Source organism: Capra hircus, chromosome 24 (assembly GCF_001704415.2).
Source record: "Capra hircus breed San Clemente chromosome 24, ASM170441v1, whole genome shotgun sequence".
NCBI lineage: Eukaryota > Metazoa > Chordata > Mammalia > Artiodactyla > Bovidae > Capra > Capra hircus.
The window spans coordinates 35,596,388-35,616,771 of NC_030831.1; the positions used below are offsets into that span (position 1 = coordinate 35,596,388).

The 20,384-nt window shown below is 43.0% G+C and overlaps 1 protein-coding gene across 1 annotated transcript in view; it reads right to left on the reverse strand.

Annotated features, from left to right (window-relative positions):
• COLEC12 (collectin subfamily member 12) overlaps positions 1–20,384 on the reverse strand; it is a 178,758-nt gene that overhangs the window by 20,241 nt on the left and 138,133 nt on the right. The window contains exons 3-5 of the mRNA XM_018039580.1: positions 17,786–17,908; positions 8,356–8,454; positions 6,107–7,153 (exon numbers count right to left, since the gene is read on the reverse strand). Of these exons, the coding sequence (XP_017895069.1) occupies positions 6,107–7,153; positions 8,356–8,454; positions 17,786–17,908 (1,269 nt within the window). The remainder of the gene's footprint in view (positions 1–6,106; positions 7,154–8,355; positions 8,455–17,785; positions 17,909–20,384) is intronic.

Below are 20,384 nucleotides of genomic sequence, written 5' to 3' on the forward strand. Positions count from 1 at the left end.
CAGACATGATGTCCTGTACAGAACAGAAAATGAGGCCACATGGTTGGTTGCCTAGCTTGGGATTTTTTTTTTTTTTTGCCATGTGGCTTGTGGGATCTTAGTTCCCTGACCAGGGATTGAACCCATGTCCCGTGCAATGGAAGTGTGGAGCCCTAACCACTGAACCACCAGGGAGCTCCCCTGGCTTGGGATTCTGAAATGCCAGGATACCATGTTGCTGGTAAAGCTGTCGAATGAAGGCTCCAGAAATGCCTGTATATGACCAAGACCAGAACTCAGAACAGCTGTGTTTGCACTGTCAGCAAAACCTCCTCCCCAGGCTTCTAGGCTCCAGAGCCAGGAGCTTTAAACACTAGAATCCTTTAAACAAACATCTTAAAGAGGATAGGAGGCTTTAAATACTGTGCTGTTGCTGCTTTGGCCACCAAGCTGCAGGCTTTGAGAAGGGCCAAGCCCCGTATCCTACCCCTGAAATAACTTTACAACTTGTTTTCCAAAAAAAACTGCTTGTGCCTAACAGAAAATAGAGAAAACACTTTAATTCTTACTGCCACTCAACATTGTGGAGACTTTTATTTTAGAACCACAAGTGGTCAGGTTGGAAGATACAGAAAAATAGTAATATCATCTGACATATTTTTCTTCTCATGCAGTGAAATGAATCACATTTATTTAACACCCACATATGAAAAAGTCATTCTGCAGGGCTTAGGTGAAAAGGCATATACAAATAAAAAGGAAATTTAAGACAGGATATTTGGCAATCATTTTAAAGAATAATTTGGTTCTTGACCTCATGTTCAAGACAGTCAGACATCTGGAAAGCCACGGAAGCTCTTTGTCCACAGAGGAGGATATATTTAAGCCACTGTTTCTCACCAACTGGCCACGGTGTGCTTCAGCGCCTTCGAATGCCTGCACTCAATAAACGTGGATCAGGATTTCCCTGGTGGTCCAGTGGTTAAAAATCCACCTGCCAACTGCAGGGGACATGGGTTCGATCCCTGATCTGGGGAGATCCCACACACCCCTGCGCAATTAAGCCTATGTGCTACAACTACTGAGCCCACTCGTCCTAGAGTCTGGGTGCTGCAACAAGAGAAGTCACTGCAATGAGAAGCCCGCACACCGTAACTAGAGTAGCCCCCAGCAGAGCCAAAAACAAATAGATAACGTGGATCAAAAATGAGGGAAAGTCAGAGAGTGGCAGCAGCCAGTCTGATTCCTCTCCAGGGCTGGGCACTGGGAAGCCAGCAGTAAGAACTTCTGAACTCCCGTCAACCTTAAAGCCTGCGTCTGTACAACTGTGTTCTTTGTGGGCACGAATGTGGTCTTCCATGGTGATGTACTGGCTGGGGCTACAGCAGAGGGAAAAACTTGGACAGGAACTGAACATACTCACACTTGGGTATGAATATTAGCTAAGCCTCTGCCAGGCACTGCCCTGTTTTATTTACATTATCTCATTCAGCCCTTATAACTGAAATAGGTAGACAGATACTTGGTACTCATCTCCAGGGCTCTCCGGCTCTCCGGCTCTCGTTCTCATCACTAAACCTCACGGTCCTCCCAGAAGAGCAGGTGCAGGGAATTGTCTGCTTGTACTAGGAGGATGCGATTTACACCGGCATGTATTATAGCAGTAGCTTAGGGTGTGAAGTGAACTTGCTACCTAAGAGTGTGTTTTATGAAGTATGAAGTCTTCCATGTGCCAAATTAGGATTAAAGAATGTTACATTATCGGCAACAACAACAATAAAAGCCTTTCATAAGGTTCTGGGGTTTATGGAGGTAGAGATCATTGCTGACAGGATTCAATTTTGTTGTGGTTGTTCAGTTGCTCCGTCATCTCTGACTCTTTGCAACCCCATGGACTTCGGCACGCCAGGCTTCCCTGTCCTCCAATATCTCCTTGAGTTTGCTCAAACTCATGTCCATTGAGTCGGTGATGCCATCCAATCATCTCATCCTCTGTCGCCCTCTTCTCCTCCTGGCCTCAATATTTCCCAGCATCCACCTTGTTGCTCAAGCTAAACACTTAGGAGATGCCCATTCCTCCACCCTGCTCATGTCTGATCCATCCATGAGCCTTGTCCAGCTCCTCAAAGCTGGCCTGATCCCGTGTCCAGTTTCTGCCCACAGCATTCCACTCCATCAGTGTACCCTTTGGGCTTGGGACACTTTGGGGAGAGAAATCCAGGGTCATGCACACCAAATGTGATCAAAAAGGGATCTGGGTGGGCTCTGAACATTCACAGCCCCTCCAGCCCATGTGTTCCTCACCCTGCAGGCACGGCCACAGAAGGCCAGTCAGGGCTACCATCTGGGGAAGGGCAGGGCTACCCTTGATTCTCTCTCCAGAATTCCTCCTGACTGAGAAGACCCACTTTGGTCATGGATGCTGCTACCATCCATCCCAAGTCATCCACAATGGGTCCGCCACCCCTCACTGGAACACTGCCTCCAGGATCACTTCCTGGTTATTTGTTCTTCCCCCAGCATCCAGGATGACCTTTCAAAAATATAAATCAGGTCATGTCACCACCTTCCTTAAAACTCCCCCTCACATTTAGAGTGAAATCCCATCTCCTTGGCCTCATAGGCTCCCCTGGGGCGGCCAGGAGGAAGGGCATGCATTTTCTGTGATTATCTATGGGGTTTGCATCACAGGCTTTGCACCAGACAGTCTGGGCTCAGATCCCATTTAGCTACTTATCATTTCTGTAAATTTAAGGAAGTTCTTTAAACCCCTAGAAGGCTTAGTTTCCTTATGTATAACTGGCAATGAGTTTTTGAGCACCTGCTTTACAGAGTGGGTGTCACAGGGGTAATTCATGAAAAGCCCTCATTACACTCATACTTAACTTCAGTTGATAAAAATAATCAGAACGGAAACATTAATTCATTTAAAGCCAGGCTCTGAATCTATTTATTGTTAATAAATATCTGAATCTGGATATTGTTAATCTATTTATTGTCATTTATTGTTGTTGTCTGGTCGCCAAGTCGTGGCCAACTGTTTACAACCCCATGGACTGTAGCCCCCCTTCTCCAAGGAAATGACATCTCCAAAGACATTTATAGCTAGAAAATATCCAGAATACCATGTTAGGATTGTTGAGGGTATTACAACTTTAAGAGACAATTAGAAAGCACTTATTTTATGAGACTGCAAGTCTGCTGAGATTTCCCCTCATTCTGAATTTCAGTTGAGAAGGAATAGGGGAAAAGAAATAAATAATAAATATAGGTAATAAATAAATCAAGCACTGAAGAACTGTCTGGCTGTGTGAAAGCCCACTCTTTATTCAGAGTATGACTCTCACCTACAGTACCCCTGACAGGCATTGTCCAGCCCCTCTATAGCTGGGGCACACGTACGGTTCACAGAACCCATTATATTTTCAAGCAACAGCAATTTTTATAAGGAACACTATATAAAAACTAAAACTTATTTTCCTTTAATGAGTACCCACTATTCTTTGTTTCACCCTCTGGAGCGCCTCAGATGTCATTTAAAATCTCTTCCAGATGACAGCCTTTTGAATAGTTATAAACAGCTGCCTTATTCCCCACTAAGCAGTCTCTCCTATAGGTTAAAGTTCCAGGTTCTTCAATCCTTCTTCACAGCACATGATTTCTAGACCCCATCACTCACCCTGATCCTATTTTTCTGAGCGTGCTGGTCTGTGAGCATCCCCTGTTGATCAGGCTTCCCAACATACACACTATCCTTGGGGAGTGGTTTTGCCATGCTAAAAGGAGGGAGTATCACCTCCCTCATTTTGGATATCATATTTTTATTAATACAGCAAAAGATCACATGAGCTTCCCTGGCAGACACATTGAGTTGCTTTACAGTCTACTAAAACGCCTCACACTTTTCATGCACACTTCCTCTAAGTCATGCCCACCACCCACCCCATCAACATTTGTATTCGGTCTTCTCTATCTACAAGTGGGGATTTTCATGTCTCCCCCATCTATTTCATTTTGTTGGCATCTCTTTACTGTTCCAGCCTCTGCAGATCATTTTGGATCAAGATTCTCTGACCTGTTAGTTAGTATACACAGCTTCACATCACACAAGTATTGGCCGTCATCCACGTCCTCATGCTAGTCCTGGCAAAGCTGTTGAGCGGTCCCTGCCATCTGCCACTCAGCTCTGCTTCCAGGCTCAGAGGGCCTCATTTAACTATCACCCTTTATATTCATTCAACTAGCATGGCAGTCACACCCAAGGGTGACTCTCAGTGACTCATGCCCTTGTATAATCCTTTCCCCTTAAGCATGGAACCTGTAACTTGCTTCTGACCAACTGTATATGGCAAAGGTGATGGGATGTTATTCCCTTGACTAGGTTACACTATATAAGACTCTATCTTTGCAGGCTGGAGTGAGAGACTCCCTTGCTGGGTGTAAAGAAGCTGCAATGGTTTGAGATGGCCACATGGCAAGGGGCTGGGGTGACCTTTAGGACCTGACAGCCCATCTTACCATCCAGATTGCCAACAGATGGATTCTGCCAAGAACCTGAAGGAGTGTGGAAATGAGGCTTTCCCTAGTCAAGACTCTGATGAAACCATAGCCCCTCACTGAGCCTGTACCTGGGCAAGACCCTAAGCAAAGGATACACCTATGCTGTGCCCAGATTCCTGACCAGAGAAACTGTGAGATGAGAAATGGGAGCTGTAAGTGCTGAGTTTTTAGTAATTTGCTATGCAAATGAATACGACCAATAAACCCATCTAATCGATCATTCATCCAGCACTGATTGCTCCACCTTGTTCTGAAGGGTGTCACCGCCAGGAGCCTCGCTGAAGTCCAGATATGCTATTTTTCATTCTCCTAGTTTAAACAATATACTATCTCTGTTACTGTCAGGAAATAAAATGATGTCCATTGGCTTTCTTCTTAGTGAAGTCATTCGGGTGATTATTGCTTTCCTGAAAGCTCAAAAATGATCTAATCTGGTCCAAGGACTTTCAGTTTATACGGATGCCCTGGTTTGGAGTAAACTCAGATTTTATATGTAAGTCACATCATTTCCCTCCTCTGTGGCCTGACAGTTACTGTGATGGCCAATCATCCACTGTTCGTGGCACTTGGAAGTAGCCATCTCTTAATGGTCACTCCATGATCTAGAAGATTGAACCTTTCTTCCAAAGGAGCCCAATTTGTAATGGCATTGAAATAGCTAGGCACTGAAAAGTTCCAAATTAACCAGTCTTTCATTCACAAACATTTAATGGAACACCTTTAAGCACTGTCCACAAATTCTTAGTTATGCTTCCCTTCTATTTCCCTTTGAGAAATAGAACTTAATTCCCCTCCCCTTTGTGTGTGAGATGGACTTAGTGACTTGTTTCTAAAGGAGAGGATATGGTGGAATGATGGTATGTGACCTTTGAGGCTAAAAGACATCTTGGCTTCCTTCTTTCTGTTTCTCTTGGATCATTTGCTCTGGAGGCAGCCAGCTGCCCTGCTGTGAGGACACTCAAGCAATTTCACATGATGAGGAACCAAGGCCACCTGCCAATAACCAACAAGCCCAAGAGCCATATGAATGAGCCATCTTGGAAGCAGCTCCTCAGCCCCAATTAAAGCTTCAGAAGACTACAGCCCCAGGGCTTCCCTGGTGGTCCAGTGGTTAATTCTGGGGACATGAGTTCCATCCCTGTTCCAGGAAGAGTCCATGTTCCTCGGGGCAACTAGGCCCAGGTGCCAAAGCTACTGAAGCCCCCAAGCACCTGGCGCCCACGCTCTGCAACAAGAAAAGCCACTGCAATGAGAAGCCCATGCACTGCAACGAGAGGAGCCCCTACTTGCCGCAGCTAGAGAAAGCCTGTGAGCAGCAACAAAGACCTCCCTGCCCCAGCACAAGCAAAAATAGATAAATAAGAAGACTATTGTTCCAGCTGTCATCTTAACTACAACCTCATGAGAGATACTGAGCCCAAACCACCGACTTACACTAAGCTACTCCCGAATCCCTGACCCTCAGGAACTACACAGTAATACAGGCTTATTGTTTTAAATTGTCAAGCTTTAGGGTCATTTGTTCTACAATCATAGATAACAACGGAAGTTCACAATTTCCACTTACCTTGCAGGATGGTAAAATTCTTGATGAGCTGACCATGCTTGGAGTCCACCAGCTTCATTTCTTCCATAATCACTGACAAGTTGGCCACTTCCGTGTCCAACCTCGACCTCATCAAATCTTGCTGCATCCTGAGAGAAACAGAATCCAAACGGATGTTGGCCAGCGTGTTGTTCAGGGAGGTCAGATCATCCGTGTGTTTGGTCAGCGTGTCCGTGCACGTGGTCCTGACTTCGTTCAGGTTGCTGGTCAGCGTCCGCAGGTAGTGGGCTGTGTAGCTGATATTGCTGATGATGTTCACAATGTCTGACTCAAAGAGCTGGAAGCGCTCCTCGAGCTGGCTGAATTTGGCCGCCGTTCTGTTCTCCGCATCCCTGTGCACGTCCTGCAGGTCCTTCAGGTTCTGCTCGTTGGCTTGGGAGGCTGTGGTGATATTGTCCATCTGCCCTGTGAAGGAGCTGAGCTGGCTGTTCATGTCCTCCAGGGTGTCGTTGTTGGCTTTGGCCAAGGCGGAGTTATTGGCAGCCAGCGTCTGCAGGCTCTGCACCTTCTCCTTCAGCCAATCCGTGTCCTTCTTGGCTTGAAGGAAGACCTGCTGTAGGTTCTGGAAGTCGTTCTTGATGCGCTGGATCGCCTGGCTCGTGTCATCCACAGAGCGCTGCAGATTCGTGATGAGGTTCCTCTGCTGCACCTGTGTTAGGTTCAGGTTGTTGAGGTTCATGATGACCACGTTGTGAGAGTACATTTGGCTCTGCAGGTTGCCCTGCAGCACGCTCGTGTCCTGCTGAAGATTCGTGACGTAGCCGTTATAGGCCTGCAGGGTTTTGTTGACAGTGGTGATGAGGAAGGAGTTATTCTCCAAAGTTTCCTTCAGTTGACTCTGCCGGTCCACCAGTGCATCCCCACTTGCCTGCAACTTCTCCAGCGTATCTTTGTTCTTGCTGGTCTTTTCCGTGATCTCATGAAGTTGCTGACGGAGATCCAGGATGTCCGACCTGAAGGTGGAGAGTTCTGAGTTGGTGCTGAGCGCTTTCTTTCCCGTTTGGTCCCCTGGAATCAGACACATGTGTTACTCAGGTTGGTAGGATGGAGACGTGTTCAAGTGAGGTCACAGATTCCCAAGAATAAAATAGAGTTTTATTCCTAACTGGAATGTGCTCTGTTTCGGACAGAAAACTTGTGTGATGTGCTCACTGCATGCATTAGTAAAATCTACATCTCTGTTAAACCTGGGTCCTCAGGAATTGGAAAGGGTGCAGAATACCAGCACAGATTAACTTGGGTGAACACTTTTCTCATGGAAGGAGGGGGAATTTACTTGTTTCTAGAGCACTAGGAAGGATGACAAGAAGGCAATAACCTTCTATTTGTTAAGTTCACCAAAATTATTCTTTAAAAAATTGGGGGAAAAAAAATCACATAATAAAATAGGCTAGAATCTTCTATTTTTCAAAATCACCAAAATTCTTCTTTAAAAAGTTGGGGGAAAAAAATCACAGGATAAAATAGGCTGGAATTTTCTATTTCTTAAAGTTAATTTCTACAATTATTTTGTGCAGTTTGCTGCTGCTAAGTTGCTTCAGTCGTGTCTGACTCTTAGCGACCCCATGGACTGTAGCCTACCAGACTCCTCCATCCATGGGGTTTTCCATGCAAGAGTACTGGAGTGGGGTGCCATTGCCTTCTTCATTGTGCAGTTTAAAATATTTCAAATAAGAATTTACCAAGCATTTTATAAAAAAGCTTTTGATAAAGGGTATCTGTGATTTTTTTTCCACAGGATTGATCTTCAGATTTTATTTGGTACACAATAGTATTTTTTTGGGGGGAGGGGATTCAACTTCAAAATTGGTCCTTAATTTCAAAATTTTAAAGCTTTTGAATTAAATCATGATGAAAGATTAACACACAACATGAAAGTTTAAGGTCTTTCTGGGTGAATGTGAGTTTAGAGCCATGTCATTCTTAAAAAAAAAAAAACTGGTCATTTACATAGAGTTGAGTTAGGGCAGCTGTCCCCCACCTCTGGGATGTAATGTCTGAAGACCTGAGGTGGAGATGATGTAATAAGAATAGAAATAAAGTGCACAGTAAATGTAATGCACTTGAATCATCCCCAAACCATCCTCCCACCCACCCCTGGTCAGTGGAAAAATTGTTTTCCATGAAATCAGTGTCTGGTACCAAGAAGGGTTAGGGACTGCTGAGTTAACAGGGATTCAACTTCATAGTTCACTCTCACTGCAGATTACCTAGTTTTTTCAGGTCACTTTCCACTGCTGTGAGCTTGTCATCATAGGTTTGGCGAGATGTCTCCATGCCACCTGTAACATTGTCCATTTTCTCTACAACTAAGATTTGGAAATCAATGGATTAATGCACATACCTGCTCACATTTTATCTTTCAGTTTCAACAAGAGATCATTTCATGACAGAATAAAGGAAACAGAATAAAACTAAAAGTATAAATGAAATCAAATCTAGGGGAAAAGCCATTCTTTTAGGAAAATAAATAACGTACTTGTTGCAAATCCCAATGGCAGTTTGGTCGGTTGAGAACTCTAGGTACTTAGCTATTCTCATGATTATGTAGTGCCTTGGGGACTCTAGAAATAGTTTAGAACTTCCTAAATTTTTTTGTATTATAAAAGTCCTCAACCTGTATTATCATTTATATTAATTTCCATAGGTAGAAAAATAACATAGTAATTTATTTACAAAGTTGTGTCACTCAGACTCCCTGCTATTCTTGGCAAGTGTGACTCACTTATCTGCAAGGAGATTCCACAGCAAAGAACATCTAGCTCAAGTTTATACATAAAATCCTAGTAAAAGAGATGCAAAGTCAAGGGTATTTGCCACTTTCTGTCCTGAGTTCACCACTAAGGCCTGACAATCTGCTTCTCCTTAGTGACATGTGAATCTTTAACAGTTCACAAGAAGATGCCTAAGTGGGTTTCCAAATAATAATAATTTCCCAAGAAGACTTTTCCCCCAGCATTTTCCTGACTGTATATTACTGGAAAAGTTAGTGAAGCAGTGTTAAATGAAAGCCACTGTTCTTATTCATTCTCAGAAGAATTAATTCTCTATGGTTATAAATTTATCATTCTAAAATGTCTAGGAACTGTCTCCTAAGGCAAAGGAAGCAAAAGCAAAAATAAACAAATGGAACCTAATTAAACTCAAAAACTTTAGCACAGCAAAGGAAACCACTGACAAAATGAGAAGATAACCTACCGAATGAGAGAAGATATTTGCAAATGATATGATTCATAAGGGTTCATATCCAAGATATATAAATAGCTTATACAACTCAATATCAAAAATCAAGCCAATTTTAAAAATGGGCAGAAGACCTGAATAGACATTTTCCCAAAGAAGATGTACAGATGGCCAACAAGTAAGTGAAAAAACGTTCCACATCACCAGAGAAACACAAGTCAAAACCACAATGTCAGAACCACCATGTCTCACACTGGTCAGAAAGTCTACAGATAACAAATGTTAGTGAGGATGTGGAGAAAAGGGAACCCCAGTACACTATTGGTGAAAGTGTAAATTAGTATAGCCACTATGGAGAACAGTAAGGAGCTTCTTTAAAAACACTAAAAACAGAGCTACCACATGATCCAGCAATTCCACATCTGGGTATGTACCTGAAGAAAATGAAAACACTAATTTGACAAGATATAGGCACGTCAATGTTCACAGCAGCAATATTTGCAATAGCCAAGATAAGGAATCAACTAAGTGCCCATCGGTGGAAGAACGGGTCAAGAAGATGTGGTGCATACATACAGAAGGAAATATCACTCAGTCATAAGCAAGAGTGAAATTCTGCCATTTGCGACAACATGGAAGGGCCTGGCGGGTATTGTGTTTAGTGAAATAAGTCAGACAAAGAAAGATGAATACTGTATAATGTCACTTATATGTGGAATCTAAAAAATAAAACAAGCTAACATAGTATATATAACAAAACAGAAACAGACTCAGAGATACAGAGAACAAACTAGTGGTTACCAGTTGGAAGAGGGGAGGGACAAGAGGGGTAGGAGATTAAGGGATACAAATTATGAATAAAATAAAAAACAAGGATATACTGTATAGCACAGGGAAATATAACCATTATTTTGTAATGACTTTAAATGGAATATAATCTGTAAAAATATTGAATCAACTATGTTTGACATCAAAACTAATATAATATTGTCAGTCAAATATCTCCACTAAAAATGTAGAAACAAATAAAGTATATAAAGTGAAAAATAAAGAATAGCATGTCAAATAAGAGTGTCTCTCTCCAGAAGTGACTCCCATGAAATCCAACCTCCAGCAGCTTGAGATCAAGGCTGACTGTCCCTCTTGGTATTGACAGCTTTTGAAAAAATGATGACTCATTTTTTAAAGCATGGCTATGGTTTATATATTACTTGTAGGCCAATGGATCCAGTCTATTTTATTCAGCAAGCCTTCCAGCCATGCAGGACCACGTGAGAAGATTCTTGGAGCTCTCGTCAAGGAGCAGATGTGTGACCTAAAGTGAACCAGCCCCAGGGCTCCCGGCACCTTCTCTGGAGAAGCTGGTTGTGCTCTTCCCCAGGCTTCTCCAGTTCAGTCATAATGAAATGTGTGGCTTGCATCAAACACTTTCTCCCCTAAGCCTTTCCATGCATGCTTCTCCCCACCTAGATTGTTCTTCCCAGGCTTCTTCCCCAGGCTAAGCCCTCCCTGCCCTTCAAGACTCAGCTGGTCACATCCTGTAAGAAACCTATGCTGAAGTTTATCTTGCTGGGGTCTCTCTCCTGATCACAGGACTCCCATCACGGTGTTGTCATGGTTTCGCTACTCCAAGACCCCTTGTGTGCGTATGTGCTATGTCACTTCAGTTGTGTCTGACTCTCTGCGACCTTATGGACTGTAGCCTGCCAGGCTCCTCTGTGCATGGGATTCTCCAGGCAAGAATACTGGAGTGGGTTGCCATGCCCTCCTCCTGGGGATCTGCTCAATCCGGGCATTGAACCCAAGTCTCTTAGGTCTGCATTGGCAGGCGGGTTCTTTACCACTAGCGCCACCTGGGAAGTCCCCAATATCCCTTAGGGCAGGAAAATTGGTGCTGGTTTTATCCCCAGCTCTTAGCTCAGTGTGTGGCACGTAGTAGGTATCCATCACAGATTTATTCATTACATTGTTTATTTAAATAAACAAGAATCTGCCTGCTGGCTGCCGAGGCCTATGGAAAAAGAATCAACTGAGCTAGAGGTTATGCAAACAAACATACAAACCAACCCAGGGAGGGCTTGGCATCGGCAATGAGCATGGCATTTAGTTGAATAATTACCTTTTTTTTTTTTCAAAAAATTACCATATAGACCCAGAGATACAGTTAAAATAATCTGAGGGTTTTCTGACAGGCATGGTTATTCCTAGAAACTCCAAAGAACAAAATGTTTCATCTGCATTTTAGCAAAGCTACCCTTTAAAAAAATAAAACATGTAATGTTTACAAGTTTAGGTTCAGTTTTGATTCTCAAATCAAAACACAAGCCTCAGTCTGTCCTCAAACCACACACAGGGACCTTGAGTCCTGCCCCTTTTTCCTGGAAGCCAGAGAAACCTCTGAATATGCTGACAGGCAGTCATTTTCAACCCTCTCTAATTTGTCTTCCATTTTACTTTTTAAAAACCCAGAACTGTCATAGACAGATCATTCAGGTTTGTATAGAGTAAAAGGAATAAATACATTCACTTAAAAAATCCATTAGGTTTCTCTTTGGTGCTAGAAAACTCTTTGCCCTGCCCACAAGGGCTAATGAACTGGTTGTAGGCACCAAGGCGGTGTATCTGTGTTTAAAAATAGGATTTGGATATAAAGCTGCAAACTTCAGCGACTGCTTAAAAATGCTAGACTGATGGAGACCAGAAGTAACACTTACTGTAAAAACACACAGCATTTTCACCAGTTTTTACTCTTAACTCATTAGCACAAATCCTCAGTCAGGAAAATAGTGGCAGACATCCTCTCTGAGCCTAGAAACTCCCCGTCTTTGGAGGGAGACCTCGGTGTGTAGATTGTTCTCACATGAGGAAAACAAAGAGGGAGCACAGAAGGGTCCAAGCAGTCTGTTTTTTAACCTGGTCCCCTTTATTAGAAAGTGTTTCTTGACAGACTTTTATCTTCAAAGTATTACTTTAGGTGTCATATATATGAAACATTGCCCCTCTTCAAGTACCCCAAAAGCTCAATTCTCTAGGATAATCCAACAATAACACCTTTTCTATAAACGTGCTTGGTTTTTTAAAGTTATTTTAAATTGAAGGATAATTGCTTTATAACATTGTATTGGTTTCTACCATACAGCAACATGAACCAGCCATAGATACACATATGTCTCCTCCAGTGTTTTTTAAGACTTATTTACTCTTGGCTGCACTGGGGCTCGGTTGCCACTCGTGGCTTTCTCCAGGTGCAGCGGGTGGGCTTCTCACTGCGGTGGCTTTTCTTGTGTGGAGCATGGCGCTGGATCACAGGCTCAGTGCTTGTGGCACACAGGCATAGTTGCTTCAGTGCACGTGGGACTTCCCGGACCAGGGCTTGAGCCTGCGTCCCCTGCACTGACAGGCAGATTCTTTATCACTAGACCACTGGGGAAGCCCTATAAAAGCCCTTGATCTGGGCCACTAACCTCTTCCTCCCTTGTCTTGATTCCAGCCATTCTTTAAGGTCCACTCTGAATCTCACTGGCCCATTGTGCAAAGCCTTCCCTGATGATCCAATTCCATACCAACAGGACTCTGTATCCGAATGGCAATAAAATCAGCCCCTACAGATGGCCTCACTCTTTCCAAGGTGTATCACATCATCATTGCAGTTAATCCTTATGACTGCTATTTCACACATGAAAAAACCTGAGGCCCAGAGATGTCCAGTAACTTCCTTAGAGTCACACAGCTTATAAGAGACTAAGTGAGATTCCAGGCCCGGAGATCTAACTCCAACATCCATGTTTACTCTGTAATTCCACTCCGCCTCTCATGGAGTAGTTCTTTTTCCTAAATGTGGTTTCTTCCAAGAAAAATCCCTTGAGGAGGAGAATTGTGTCTTTTTTCTTGTTGAGAGGACCAACTCATGGTCTGCTAGTCTTTCTATTTTTAATATTTATTTTTATGGCTGGGTTGGGTCTTAGCTGTGGCACGTGGGTTCTTTGTTGCAGCACGCGGCTTCTCCCTAGTTGAGTTACGTGGGCTCATTTGCTCCACAGCACATGTGATCTTAGCCCCTGACCAGGGATTGAACCTGAGTCCCTTGTGTTGGTCTACTCTTAGATTCTTAACCACTGGATGACCAGGGAAGTCCCAGGACTATGTCTTCTTTATCTTTCTTTTATATTCATCATTCTTAGAGGTCTACCAAGTACTTGTCATGTTTGGGGCAAACATGGACGTGGAGGGTCCAGAGACATAGCTCATGACCGAGCCTCCAGGACAGGAAAGAAAAAGAGAGTCCTGCCTGGTGCTCAGGATGATGTCTATCAGTTTGACTGTAGGAAACACAACCCTTCATTGGTATCTGGGACTTCCCAGTAATACCAGGTACATTCCCCTGGGATGTAATAAAGACATTTCTACCTTGAACACTATTTCAGGTTTCATTACAAAAATACTGTCTGGTGAGAAGGTGTTATCCTTGATTCTAACAACACCTATACAGTGTGGTCCGATGCTCATTTGAAAGCTTGCTTACCCAGCTGTAATGCTACCCTGCAGAACTGAGCAGCAAGGCAGATATCTGTGACTAGGAATGTTGTATTAGAGGAGGTTCTTACTGAGAAAGATTCAGATGTCTTTCTTCTTTATCTGAAATCCCTTAAGGTAGCATCCTGCTGGGTAGGACCACAAAATAAGATTTTCCTGTTCAGGGAATGTTCCAGAGAAAAAATAACCCATAACTTAGAAGGTGGCTTCGGCCTAGATGATAAATAGTCCAGGACAGAGGGTGCACCAAGCTGTAACCGTCCAAGAATGGGCTTTTTGTAAAGTGGCTGACATGCCGCATAGTCACCACTAGTGTGCTGACCTGACCTGTCTGGGTGACTCAGCAGTTCTCTGACTTGTTCAGCAAATTCTCTGGAAGGAACTTAAGTTATATCCTAACTTGTATCTGCATAAGTGACATAAAAAGAGAACTAAAGAACAGTTGGGGCTTCCCTGGTGGCTCAGACAGTAAAGAGTCCACCTGCAATATAGCAGATCTGGGTTCGATCTCTGGGTCGGGAAGATCCCCTGGACAAGGGAATGGCAACCCACTCCAGTATTCTTGCCTGGAGAATTCCATACACAGAGGTGCCTTCCAGGCCACAGTCCACAGGGTCACAAAGAGTCAGGTATGACCGAGTGACTAACATACATACACACACACACACACACACACACAGAACAGTTTTGAAGAAAAAACTATGGTGATGCCTTTACAAACTCTGATAAATAACGGAGTTTCTATTTTATTTCCTTCCAACTTTTCCTTCAGAGAAACCTCTTCCTTCGCTGAATATTCTTTTTTTGTTTCTTCCTTTTTATTTTAAAGTTGAGTGTGTTTCTCCAGACTTCAAAGGGATGTGTGTGAAGGAAGAACTTATCTTTCTGCCTCTTGCCATGTTGATTCTTACCAGAATCTTATCAACAAGAAAGAGGAATCACTGTTCAAAGTAAAGAGAAAACACATCTGGAAAATATCAGTATTTAAGTTCATCAAGGCTGTGTTTAAAGACAAAAACTTCATGTTGTATTATCTTCCTTTTGTCAGAAGACGCCTGAGGGATGGGGCCTTGGAGTAGAGAAAGACGAATAAGAACATGGTCTTGCCTCTGATTTGTCTCGCCCTCTCAATCTCATCCTCCTTTATCCTGGTGAGATACACCCAGAGCAGGTCAAGCAATCTTTGGGATTTTAAGCTCTCAGGGAGGGCCCTGAGTCGCAGCAATTGCCTTAGCGGTCACTGAGTATTGATTGATTGCCTTTATAGAAGTCAGTCATAATTTACAATTCAACCATCCATCCATCTTCTCATTAATTCACTCAGTACACTTTATTGGGTCCCAATTATGTACTATGAGCCACGTGCTAGTAGGAGATTTAATAAATAAAAGATAGCCTCTTGTCTTTTTGGAGCTTACAGTTTGGGTGGTGGGACAGACCCACTGGCAGTAATGATATAGTGCAACAGGGTCTAGAGTGAAAAATAACGCCATGGGGACCAGCAGGTGGGCACCCAACTCAGCTCTCAGGGACTGCTTGCAGGACACGTGTCTGAGGGAGACATGATGGGAAAGAAGGAAGAGAAAGTCATGAGAAAAAGGTGGAGAAGAGGGAAAATGTGTTCCAGGCAAATGGACCCCCACAAACAGGCCAGAGCCGAGGCCTTTCCACTCTCATAAAAACAGAGGAAATACCTGTACTTTAAAAACAAACAAAAAAAAACCCCTCCTTTGGATCTATCTGTATAATTAAAGAGTCCAGACTTTTTTTTCCCCCAGAGGTAAAAATGACAAAATACCACATAGAGGTATTTCTTCAAACCTTTCTCATCTCTGTTTACTTTTGTGAAATCACATAGTGCCCAGCCTTACAGATACCAGTTAAATGACAGTTTGATTTCAAGCCTCTTCTTTATTTGAGTTCACTAGGAAAAGTTGTGGAGAAGTGAGTAATGACCTCAATAACCTAGTAAAGGAAGGTAGCCAGGCCAAATTACCTAGGACATAAAACACCCTCCTTTTCCCCATTAGGTTTCCTCCCCCGCCTTCCCCTGTTCAGCCTTCGCCATGATTTAATAGCCTTTCTTAACACTTGCTCTGTTAATCCTGGGTGAGATTAACTCATTGCAACTGGATAAAATGGCCTGGTAATTTTCCATATTTCCACTGCCCAGGTTCATCAGTCAACACACTATGGGAACACATACAATTTTCCATGGAAATAGGTTTAGAAGTGGACTCCATAAGCCTCGACTGTATTATTTTTAATGTTTTGCCATTCTCATGGCTAGAACTGTAAAAACACATTTATGAAGAAGAAAGGAAGAGAGAGTCCTTTAGACTGCAAGGAGATTAAACCAGTCAATCCTAAAGGAAATCCACCCTGAATATTCACTGGAAGGACTAATGCTGAAGCTGAAGCTCCAATACTGTGGCCACCTGATGTGAAGAGCCAACTCATTGGCAAAGACACTGACGCTGGGAAAGACTGAAGGCGAAAGCAGAAGAGGGGGGCAGAGGATGAGATGGTTAGATGGCATCATCAACTCAATAGACATAAGTTTGAGCAAACTCTGGGAAACAGTGAAGGACAGGGGAGCCTGGTGTGCTGTAGTCCACGGGGTTGCAAAGTGTTCAACACGACTTAGCAGCTAAACAACAACAACAAGGAAGAGAGAGATTTAGCCGCTGTACTGGGCCCAACCTCAGAACACGTGGCTCAGTTATATCATCTTTGCTCATCACAAGCACCTTGATGAATGGCACCATTACTGTCATTTTAGAAGGTAAAAAGTCAGTAACACTGAGAGGCTACAATTCATACCCAGGTTACACAGCCAGGCAAGGACTTAGAGTAATTCCTGGCCCGTCAACGAGCACTTAATAAACACTAGCAATTGCTCTTCAAATGTGGACTCAAGAACTGAACAGGGACCATTCTCATTCCAGTACACTGTTGTCTCAGGAAGCCACTAAATCCTGGGAGAATAGTGGGAGGAGTTACAAGTTGGAGGGAATTCACTTAGCATCTTTCTGTCCCCAGGTCAAATTGACAGGGCAGGGAACAGAGATGGGGACATGTGGAATTCTCCACTCTTAACCTGTCAGGGTGAAGATGAGCAGACCCCATGTCTGCCTCTCTCGCTGAAACCAGACGACACGTCTGTTTCATGTGTCTCTGTGAGGCTTCCGTGGCTGTTTTCTATAAAAGGGTATACACAGTTCGTGATTCTGTATCAGGACACCTTCACCTGTGGTGTCTGGAATGCCTGTCAGGGTGGGGCGAACCAACCCACTTTATCTGCAAGTCTGGGGGATTCAGGCAAAAATCCTGTACCAACCTTAAACCAGACACGTTCAAAGAATATCTGATAAGCTGTAAAGCACAGCTGACATGGTGGTGCCATCTCTGTGTTTCATTTCTACAGGGCAGTGTTTTTCTGGCGCTAGATAAACAACAATGACCACAGTAAATGCGCTGAAGAGAAAAAAAGGGAATTATAAGGCCAGTCCTCGGGTGACGTAAGTCGTGTCTCTGGAGGTCTTACCCTCTGTCAATAGAGTTTTCCTGTGTGCTGACTCCAGGGTTTTTGTGGGGCCTCTTAAAGATAAGATGAAAAAAGGCAGAGGAAGAGGGAGTATCTGGAAATAAGTAGGAAAAAGCAATAAAGAGGGAAAAAAATTACAACTCATAAAAGGACCATGATTATGGTTGAAATGACTCAAGAGGAATTGCTCCTTCTATCCTTTCTGATTCCACAGCTATAAGAAGCTCAAGACAGAAAGATGGAGCTTCGGAGGTTTAAGTTTTGCATCTGAATTGTGTTAATGAACTACTTCACGCCTGCAAATGTACTTGTGTTTTCAGGCGTAAATGAACGACAGGAAACTTGCTTTTTAGAAGGAAAAAGAAAACAGTACTTACCTTTGTATCCCAAAATGGCTACTGTGATGGTAAGCAAGGCACATAAAATGTATAGTAGTATGATAGAAAGCTTCAGTGCCCAGTTATTTTTACATTTGGTACATTGTGTTCCTTCTTGAATACCTGTAAGAAAAGGCATATCTTAACAACAGTAACCACAAACACCATTTCAGAAGTAAATTTTCGCATTTTGGTTTAAATACTATAAGAATATAGTTTTCACATATGCCTTTCTATAGGTTGAGTGGTATTTTAAAATCAAACATACTCACCGCTTGAGCAACACATGTAACCCAACTTAAATATTGCCATTATGTTATTATAAACATATTTAACCACTTGAAAATAGCACAGAACTTTGTTTCATAGAACAGTTTCCAAATCACATTCCATTATCATAAGATCCCTATATGACAAAAGACGTAAAACACCCACATCTACCTGTTTCGGCCATTGTTGGACCAACAGTAATTCAAACACAGCTAACCAAAAAAAAAAAAAAAAGTGACTTTTCCCTTGACGTTTGTTTCAGTGGGGTGCTTGAGTTAATTCCTACTGTTTTCAAGAGTCACTTGTCAAATTTGTAGGAATTTGGAGAGTTGGTTGTTAAATTGTTGGCAGCTTGAAATCAACCCTGGAGGGACTATTTTACACCATGGAAATTTGCAAACACTATACATGATGCCCTCACACATCCCAGATTGGTTTACCAGCATGCCACTGGCTATAATGTACTATATAACTTAATAAGGTACTATAACTTACTATAGCAGAAAATATAGGTAATTTTAGGATTAAAATGCTCAATATATAACCACTTTTGTACATTACATATATGCAGGAAACAGACACCGACCCTTATTTATCACAGTGATACTGAATAACAACTAGGGAACAACCAGAAAAACCAGACATTTCTGATGAGAAGAGGTAAATTTTTATTGCTCACAGTTGAACTGTTTGAAAAACACTCTAGTCTAAGTGGTATACCACCATCACTTCTGCAAGGGACTCCAGAAACTAACCCATAAAAAGGGAACTTGCCATAGTTTTATTAGAAACACAGAAGACATAGGCTCTGGACACTTTAATGTGAAAATCACACTGTAAGGCATGTCAGGACAGTCCTCCTTGCCCTGACTGGTTTTCCTATGTGCATCTCACTAATAGAGTCCCCCAGGAGCAATAGCACATAAAGGACTGATCTCCTAGAACTGTGCTCAATAACTTTTGATGGATAAGTTGTGAAGATTAAGCCACAGCTGAAGTTCCTCCCCTTTGGTTTGTAATTTTACGCCTAGTGCCCTTCTTCAGTGAAAAGAGTCCTTCAGCTGTGTTTAATGCAAAATGATGAGAGAAACAGCATAGAACAATGCCTCAAATTTAACTTCCAGGGTTTAACCAATCCCTCCGGTGTTCTGGGTTATACACCCAAGGGGTGGGGGGTTCAAGCTCTCTCTTCCATGGCTTAGAGCAGTGATTCATGGCTTAGAGCAGTGATTCTTCAACTTACTTATTTCCATCCCTCAATACTACCACCATCCCATCCCACTTGCTTCACTTGAAGGGCTCGTTAAAACACAGCCTTTCTAATTCAGGAAGTCTGAGAAGGCACCTGAGAATCTGAACTTCCAACAAGTCCCCAGGGGCTGTGATGCTGCAGGTCTGGCCGCCATGCGTTAGAAGAGTGCTTTTCAAAAAGTGCTCACAGGTCACGGTGAAATGCAGAGCTGGTTCAGTAGGTCTGAGGTAGGAGCTAAGACTCTGCATTTCTAACTAGGTCTAGGAGATGCTCCACTGGATGAACACAATTTGAGGCGCTAAGGTTTGTTTTAGGAGATGGTCGTGCTGGATCAACCTTTGGTTAACCAGTCCCTTGAAGGTGAATCTGTAAAATGAGACTCATTGATCAAACAGACCTAGAGCTAACCAGCTTCTCAGTATCGTGTTTTTCTCGGTTCTTTTTCTCCTTTCCTTCCCATCCTCCTTCTTCCATCGCCACCTGGATGTTTCAGTGCCACCTCCTGTGTCCAAAACTGACATCGGTACCAGTCCTGCCAAGCCAGATGTCCAACTTCCACCCAACTTACTTATTTCCATCCCTAAATACTACCACCATCCTAATCCTTCAGGTACTCAAACTCAGACATCTTGAAGTCTTCTCTTACAATTATGCTCTAATTCAATCAACCACCAGATATTTTTAATCTTCCTATAGATATTTTTGTCATGATCATCTCATCTACAGTTTATTGATGTTCACTTACTGGCAACCTGTTCCAGTATTCCTGCCTGGAGAATCCCATGGACAGAGGAGCCTGGTGGTCCATGGGGTCCATGGGGTCACAAAGAGTTAGACACAACTGAGCAACTAACACTTTGACTTTACTGCCTATACCATGCCAGACTCTGATCTAGGGACTTCACATAATCACCCTTCAAGTGGGGAGCAAGAGCTGAAATGACATTCCACAGACATCATAGCTAGGATTTAAACTGGGGTCTGTCAGACTCCAAACACCATGATATCTCCCCTACATCACGGTGCCAGTGTCTCTCTGGTCAAGCTTTCTTATCCATTTCCACGGCCCGCGTCCTA